A 9,293-nucleotide genomic window follows, 5' to 3' on the forward strand; every position below is an offset into this window, starting at 1 on the left:
AAGAATACGTTTTAGTTTTTAACTTGAAACTCATGAGGGCTATCATAAAAAAAACACATTTTAAATGAACACGGATATACTTATGACATATACACCACCAACATGTCCTCAGCTATACGCTGCTGCTATTTACGTTAACCATAACGTTTGCCAACATAATTAGGGAACGTAATTCGATATAAAATGCATTCATTCTCACTACAACAGAGCCCCCCTCGCCAGCTGTCAGGCCTCAGTGTCTACAAGATCGCAGCCGTACTGTGAACTGGACCATGTCGCTTTACGGGTAACTGCACCACCGCGCGCTTTTAGATATGTGCTGCAACAGGATAAAATGAATCCGCGACAGAATGAATGACAAATTATGCTTAATTTTCTAGGCCCAGGGCGCTTTTGCAGCCGTCTGGAACGCGCTTCCTTCCGATGTTAGGAAGCTACTGGAAATCTATGCAATTTGAAATCATCTTGAGTGAAAACTGACTTGTTTAGAACTGTCTTTGTGTGTTTAGTTGTTGTCCTTCACCCGCAATCTCCGATTAGCACGGTTGGCTGTGTACGGTGCAAAGGAAGTTCAACATACAGTACACACTGGATACCATACTACCCATAGCATTCTAGAAATGGGGCACAATGAACGCACTGTGTTTTTTGTGCCGTTAAGTGGTGTGGGTTAAAAAAACATTTTTTAATCGTTTATCTCAATAACTAAATCTTGCAACTAAATCATTTATGGACACTAATGTTCAAAAAGCACTCGGCTTTTCCAGAGTTGAAGTTTTGACTGTTTGTGACGATTGCAGATTACTTGTTTTCGTGCAATTAGCATAAGTCATGCCAACCAGGGACCATCTCCCGTTAATTACCTCGCCAGGTATACAGGGGGCGTGGGTTCGATCCCGACCCTGACGCCTGCTGTATATTTGGAATTTGCGTATTCTCCCCTTGGTCTCGTATATTTTTCTCCGGGCCCTCCGCTTTTTCCCTTCACATTTAGAAACATGCGATGCAAGTATTTGGCTGCTGTACATTTCCACATGATAAGCCACTTCGTTGAGCTATCATTTGTGGCCAGGTCGCTTCTGAAAAAGAGCTATACAGCTCACTGGGCCTTACCTGGAAAAAAAACTAATTCAATTGTGATTTGAAGCTTTCGTGACTGCAGGAATCCAAATTAGTAATAATTTAAATTGTTTAATAGAACGGCCTCAATTCTATTTTGAGCAGGGAGGCACTTTTGAAGTTCATCACTGTATATGAGCACGTGCTTAATGGATGAGCATCAAACAACCAAACAATCCAAACACTTGAGAACACTATTAGGCACTTTTCACTTCTCAAGGAAGGCTCTCATATGTTCTTTGCTACTGTTATTAAAAAATAACAGAGGTCTGTAAGGCACATCTCCAATCTGATGACGTCAAACAGTGTTCAGCCACTTACTGCCGCCGTTATAGTTAGGACTTTCCCAATTTGGAAGTTTACCATTCGCATAAGGATGTCTGTGAGTGCCACCCCAACACTCTCCTGAGTGGGAAGACACTTTTGACTTATCGTTTTAGAGACGTAATTTTATAAACATTAATAAATAGTTATCATTCATAGCACCTGTAAATTGCATATATTGTGGGAGTAGGCCATAATATATGACGTAGATTTCTTCATGGTCTAAATACCGCTTCCACTTGTAATATGGATACAAATTATTATTAGGGCAATATGGAATTTAATTTAACTGTCATCTATAAGAAATGTCAACAGTATGGTGTAATTAAGTTTTCTTCAAAGGCTAACATCATTCCCGGAACTAGTGATAATCTCTGCATTGCTGATTGTCCTTTCTTTATAAAGCCACTCATCCTTTCAAATTTTGATTGACTTTGCATTTCCATAAATAGTGTTTAAATTCTATTCTCTTTAGATTTTATATAGCGCCTTTTAGCTGCTCAACAATGCTAAATCATTCATAGTTTATCATTCAGTTTTATGAATAGTTTTTTTGCAAACTTCACTATTACTGTCTGCAAAGTAAAACAAACGATAAAAAAATGAAATTTTATGCAATTTTGCATAAAAGTTGTCGTTAAATTTAATTTGCAGCCCTAGCAGAAGAGCGGCCTATAAAAAAGTAATGTTGACAGGCTGGCGCATTAGATTTATGGATGTGGGTAATGGGACACCGAAGCCCAAAAGGCCTTGGAACATTGGAAAGCAGTCGGTCAACTAACTCCGAGCAGATTGCCGCCGCTCGCTGCTCGCCCAAAATTCTGCACGCCGCCTTTGTGATCCAAAATGCTGTTCTGCCTGATGGACGGATGGCTGTGCTGCAATGCGATCAACTGAGCTTCAAAGTCGGTGTGAGATAGCAATGGGTTGTTTTTTTCTACGGCTATGGAGACGTGCTCAGCAGAGGGGTTGTTGCAAGGCCGTAGCCATCGAGTTAACATTGGGGGGGACCAAATCTTTCAGGGGGTCCCCCCCCCCTAGAAAAAAAATCTAAATTTGAAAAAAAAAATCCTGCCTAAAATCTTAAAAAATTCATTAACACATAGGATGGACTTTTTATATATTTTTTTACAATAATGTCTAATAGTGTATTGTATTACATTGCTCTGTTTTTTTCATTTTTTTTTACCTTTTTATGTTTCACTGTATGTAATGGCAGAGATTAGTGATTAATAAAGTACAACCATAACCACCATCATATAAACATAAATATATTTTCTAGCAATATATGGGGGGGGGGGGACATTTTGAGCATATTTGAATATTAGGGGGGAGATGTGTCCCCCCGCAATATATATTATAATTATGGCCTTGGGTTGTTGGGTTGTTGGATGTGCGGTGATGGGAGGGGAGGGGGGGTGTCATGAAGACAGGCATCGCCCTCAGTGTTTAGACCCAAATTGGACAACATGACACTCAGTATTCAGTCGAGATGTACCGTCATATTGGGTCACAAGTGGAAATTGCACGATCCCCGACACGTGTGACCTACGTGTTAAAGTGACATGTGAAATGTTGGTTCTGGTTACAATCAAAATTGATTGATCACATGACGTTGTATACATATTCTTTTGTTATGCGTTATGTACAGTATGTAATACAATAAGCTTTAGTATTGTTTTACATTTATTTATTAGATTAAGAATTTGTATTTGTGTCATTCATATTGGCTTCAGAGTGCAGCATGTCACATTCACTTAGATATATAATGTAACAAAACAAATATTGTCCTCTTTGTAAAATATGATCCGGACTATACTGGGCAGGATTGAGTGACTGGTTCTGATTGATTCCATGGAACTGTAGGTCGGATGAGTTGTGTTCAAAATCAGATTTTCTATATAATCCAGGCTATGTAGTTACGCAAAAATGGTGTGACACTCACTGCCTATGGGCATTGAGTTGCCGTGCCCACCCATTCCATCAGATGGGATGGAGTCCTGTCCCCTCGCATGCGCGGGTTTTCTGCATGTGCTCCAGTTCCCGCCCACATGTATAAAGAGTCATTAATTGGCTGAAAGCATCTTAATATGTAGAGAACCACAGATCTTAGGTAATTGTTGGTGCAGACTCACCGCCTGGCTGCCTTCCCGCTTGTTTGTGGTTTCTTGCGCCTCCAAGTTCTTCGAGAATAAGCGAATACTCTGTGAGTTAAAAGGTGATATTATTATGATTATTATGGTTAGATGTAAAAAATACGATATACTATTCAACAAACTATTTATTATTTTACCAGGTAAGGCCCACTGAGCTATATAGCTCTTTTCAGAAGCAACTTTTTCACAAATGATCGATCAACAAAATGGCTTATCATGTGGATATGTATAGCAGCATGTTTATAAATGTGGAGGGAAAAACCATAGGACTCGGAGAAAAACCCATGCAACCATGGGGAGAACATGCAAACTCCAAGTATAAACGTGTCAGGGTCAGGATCGAACCCACGACCTCCTGTATAGCAGGCGAGGTAGTTAATATCTCACCATTGCGGCAACAATCCTCAAACCTCTACTACACTATTCAACGATGTTATTGTGTCTTTCAGCAGGGAAACTCTGTATTGTGGCTGTGTTGCGCAGTGTGTGAGATGTTAAGACCACTTGGGACCAGTATTGATCACCACATGTGCATCACGAAGCCTGATTTTGTTGAACTGCAGATGGCTAGCTCCTCACGACAAGTTGTTTTTGTTAATAAAAAAAGATAAAAACTTTATTACGTGTGTAGAAATATAGCTTCATAAAAACTTTGGCAGCAGTTATAATTCCTCGTCAGGCATGATCTATCCATTGCTGGATGAAGGCCTCCCCAAACCATCAGCATCTTTCACTAACCATTCAAATGACCACTTGATTCACGAACAAATATCACTTAAAATGTAACTATTTTAATGTATCAGGTAATGCCCATTGAGCTGTATAGCTATTTTTCATAAGCGACTTGGCCACAAATACTAGCTCAACGAAGTGGCTTATCACGTGGAAATGTATAGCAGCCAAATACGCAAAATACATGTTGACTCTAAATGTGGTGGGAAAAACCAGAGGACCTGGAGAAAAATCCACTCGGCCACGCAAATTGTTGACTGGGATTGAAAATCTCAACCTTTCAATTGCAAGTTTAGCTCTGAAGCTACACAGTGCCACCCAGGTTAATTTTCAGATGCGTTGCCAGTATTCAGTGAGAGTAGCATGAGGGGAATTAATTGAAGAGTCATTCAGAAAGTGCACTCTTATGAGTCAATTATCTTTCGCATTCTTTTACTTCAGCGAAAGCCTGAAACAATTAACAATGTGAGCAGCGACTGGAGCTGCCATATAAACTTGTTTTTTTTTTGGAAGTGTAATTAAGTTGGCAATAGTATTTGTATTTAAATTAATCTGGACACTTTTTTTTTTATTCGGCAGCAGCTACAAAGCAAATCTAATTTAGTCAGTGAATGAAGGGAATAAATATCATGGGGGAATTGCATTAAATAATTTGAGTCCCCGTGCAGATTTGTTCTGGTCTACAGAGAAGCTTTGTGTGCACGCTGATGAACTGCTGTGGACTGGTATTTTTGGAGGCTGTTTGTTTACAGTGGTTGGAATATAAATGCATAAGTCTTGGTGTGAGACGTTTTCATCGTGCAAACCGAATTCAGCGTGTGGGCCCGTGTTCACTGCCCTGTGGAAGCATCGTGTAGAGTAGGAGCAGGAGTCGTTCTGAAAAGTGCCGGTGTACACATTTGGTGTTCTGCCAAGTGCATATGTTGGCCCATTTCTAGCACTGCTTGTATGGGAATTAGGGTTCTGACCTGTACAGTATTGCGGGGTTCAAGCACGAGGGAGGAGAAACTTGTTGAATTGTACAATAAAATGCCATGTCTTCTGGTAACGCGATGCTGTATGTAAACTCTGCATACGCCACGTTGAATACATGGGTTTGAGAATGTCACCTTTTGGGAGAATGAATGGCAATATACTGTATTTGTAATTTTACATGGAAAAGTCCAAAATTCCATGGAGAAGATATTCATAATATAAGTTTTTTTTTTATATAACCAATTTTTTTTTAAACATACTTTGTTAACTTCATAGCTGGAGTGGACTGACCGTTTGGGCTACGGGGCACAATCCAAGTCTCCATTGAGGATAAGAGCGAGCCCAAAAATGCTCGTGTCATAATTGTAACGCCCATCAGGTTTACAGAACTGATCATTTTTGCGTTATGCACTGGTTCATCAATACATCTATAATCGGTTTCAGAGTTCATTATCAATCCCAAAGTCACGGAATTGATAATTATCGAATCCGGTTCAATTCTATTCACGACCGGCACCAATTGTGATCGTTGAAGCCACACGGCGCATTCCAATGTGGTGAGTCACCTTTTCCAAAGAGCAAACCCAGAACATATTCCTCAGTCAGCCTAGGTCTATTATAAAAACAAAATTGTGCAGTGTGCTACACATTGAACTCATTTCTTTAGAAATGCGTTTTTTACGTGTAATATGTTGACCCCCCCATACATGCATACAACGCACACAATGTAATAAAGTTTAACACAAGACCGGTACCATATCTCGGTACAAATGAATTCCTGCCACCCGAACACTTTAGTTGCCAATTCCCAAACTCTGCAAGTCAAACCCAGACAGGTGGCAACCCTACAATGGATCATTCTGTACAACTCTTTGACCTTGAATTTATGGTCCGCAGCTGGTATACTGGTCGTGATACAAGCTTGTGCTACGTGACCGCACGCACTGCCAGTGTCAATATCTCTCTCCAGGCACTCGTTACATGCACACGCAGCATCACTGCATTTTTACAGGCGTGGCATGTTGTATTGAATGATATGTTTCATCTCATGCCTTAATGCCCCTTCCAGATCGAGAAGATATACTGTTGGACGTTTCTGTAATCATACACAACTAATGATACAAGGGGGTTGCGTCTGCAGTGACATAGACGTGTAATAAAACGTGTTATATGTTATCGAATTAAAGCGCCACCATCTGCATCTTGCAAGTTGTGAAGATGCAGATTCGTCAGTGTTGAGTGCCACCTAGTGGCGGGGCGTGGGTATGTGCGTGCTTACCTGAAGAGCTCTGATCTGAAGAGTTCTGATGCAGTACAATAGTACGGATGAGTTTGTCGGATTAAAAATACATTCTGATTTCGGATTGTTCGAAAAAAATGACATTCAGACTTTTGCATCATTTTCATTATGTTCTATATATATATATGTGTGTGTCATTGGGCTAACAAAATGGACATTACTCAATGCCATGTAACACCACTGTTGGTGGGAAAACAGAGGAATGTGACATTGTATGAGTGGCATCACTTTCCTTCGTGGAATGTTGTTCAGATTGTCCAAGATGTTGCATCTAGTGAAACTGAACCTTCCTGGGATGAGACACTCGGCCGTGGGGAGCAGCGGAACACAATGGGGTGGACGTGTTGAGTTCGAGGCAGGTCAGAATGAAAGGCCACTTGACTCGGTCTGGCTCTAGGGTGATCTCAGCCGCGCGGTCTCCGCTCAACGTGCCGCGCTCACGAGACGCGAGCTGCAAGTGGCGAACGTGCCGTCTGGTTCTTGTTGCGACGCTTGCAGGAGGACAGCAAACAGGCCCAGTTTCTGGCGCTGGCTGTTGTCTACTTCATCTCTGTGCTCATGGTGTCGAAGTACCGTGACATCCTGGAGCCGCAGCGCGAGATGGGCCGACGCGACAGCCAGCGCAGCAAGGGCACGCGACCCGACCTCAACTCCCCCTCCAGCGCAGGTACCGGCCTCCCCGCGTCCTCGTCCCACGCGCTCCATGGCTCCCCCATGTCAGCAAGTGCATCTCTTCTCGTGTGCGCACACGCACGAGGGCAACTCGCGTGAACCGAGGGCATCTCGCTCAAATGAAAGCGTCACACGCAAAGATGTTTTGCCCGGGTGAGGGCGTCTCGTTTAAACGAGCACATCCGATTAGCACGGTTGGCTACGTACGGAGCGAAAGAAGTTCAACATACGTATATACACTCGCTTAAACGAGGATATTTATTTTAGGCATTGCGGTTATGCTGCAGGGTGGTTAGTAATTTAGTAATCGTGCCAAATAGCTAGTGTGTGATTTTGATCAGTTGAATCCCCCTTTGTGGTGCATTATCAAAGTACATGTTCTGATGTGAAGTGGCCATTTAAAACTGTGATTTATTGTCCGAAATGAGTAAACGTGTCCCTCAAAGCCTTAAAAATCCAAAATTAAAACATGCCCCCGGATATGCTAGACAACATTAATATTTCAGCTGACCTAGTTGAAGCATTGGCTTCAACTAGGTCAGCTGTGCTTAACATGAGTGCCTTGTGTGGTATCATCACCATCGCAGGAGAGGCTGCTGTTAGGAGTGGTGCTGGCCACAACATCTACTATCTGTGTCGTGCTGACATGAGCATGTTGATGCCAACAGCACTTAATCCAGCTTGGTGCTATTGTAGTGAGTGCAATTTTGTGACCTTATGTATATAAGCTATAAGGGGACCCTTGTCTTAATATGAGGCTTTTTTGAAGCAGATGTTACATTGGAATGTTTGGTAATTTCTATTTAAGAAGTGTTTTGCTTTGTATGGGAGAAGACCAGAGTATCCGGAGAAAACCCACACGAAATGAGGTGATAACACTCAAGGGTCGACACAGATGGACTCATGAACACATTTGCTTCATCTGAGTTGCTGTCACACCTGGATTTGTATGTCCGCGTGACTACATGCGTCCGAGTTAAAACGCGCGTCAACGTGACTCTGCACGTCCGCGCGACTCTGCTAGATGCCGGTGCCCTGCGAGAGATCACGGGCAGCAGCAGCGGAGGCAGCAGGGACGTCACGTCCCCCGCCGCCGAGTCCCGGCCGGAGCTGTGCATTCCGCGCACAGACTCGGGCATCGGCGACGATCAACCGGGCAGCGCGCCCAGCCTGCTCACCTCCCCCGAGCAGCCGGACTCCGGCAACAACAACAACAACGGCGGCGGCGGACACGGCGGCGGAGGAAACGGCGGCAACGGCGCCGTGGCGACGAGCGGCAGCGCGGCGGCCACGTCGGCCGGCTCGGACGCCGTCAGCCAGCTGCTGTGCAGCCTCTCGGGGGAGGTGAGGCGGCCGCCCCCCGCGCCCTGCGCCGACGAGGCCACCAGCAACGGCACGGGCAGCGGGCCCGCGTACGCCCCCGGCTCCCAGCACGGCGCCCAGGGGCTCGCGCAGCAGGCCGCCGTCGCCGCGCCGCAGGTGACCGTCGGCGCGGGCGCGGCGCCGGGCGGCGGGATGCCGGCGGGCGGCCCTCCGCAGGGGAAGGGCGTCAGCGTGAAGGACATCCTGCGCAGCCTGGTGGCGGCGCCGACCGGGGAGCTGGTGGGACCCGCGGAGCCGGCGCCCAGCTGCGAGGTGGTGGAGCCGCGCTTCATGCTGCCCATGCAGTTCCACTCGTTCGACAGGTGCGCACGCGCCAACGCTGCACGCCCTGACTCCAAGCCTCATATATCCTCTTTACGATCCTAACTAGAAATTCAGGATCCCAGTCGTGAGTGTGATGACCCTAGGTTGTGCTTGTTTTTAGTTAGCCCAGATATTTTTTTTTGCACAATATGCATTCGTAGTTTGTTTAATTGTCACATAAATTAGCTTATATAATAGCAATTAAATGAAGAGCCCTCTTTGTAATGATGAATGTTACCTAACTGGGTAAGTTCATCTAAACTTGTTCCTCAAAACTAAGTACATTTTTTCGTGATACTGCATAGGCAATGGTGCACAAGCACAAACAA

At 44.3% G+C, this 9,293-nt stretch overlaps 1 protein-coding gene across 1 annotated transcript in view; it reads left to right on the forward strand.

Moving 5' to 3' along the window:
- LOC133349904 (neurobeachin-like) overlaps positions 1 to 9,293 on the forward strand; it is a 515,983-nt gene that overhangs the window by 427,181 nt on the left and 79,509 nt on the right. Inside the window, 2 exon segments of the mRNA XM_061563758.1 lie at positions 7,105 to 7,273; positions 8,303 to 8,963. Coding sequence (XP_061419742.1) covers positions 7,105 to 7,273; positions 8,303 to 8,963 — 830 coding nt within the window.

The sequence above is a fragment of the Lethenteron reissneri genome, chromosome 32 (assembly GCF_015708825.2).
Source record: "Lethenteron reissneri isolate LAM-NWPU_2019-01 chromosome 32, ASM1570882v1, whole genome shotgun sequence".
Taxonomy (NCBI): domain Eukaryota; kingdom Metazoa; phylum Chordata; class Hyperoartia; order Petromyzontiformes; family Petromyzontidae; genus Lethenteron; species Lethenteron reissneri.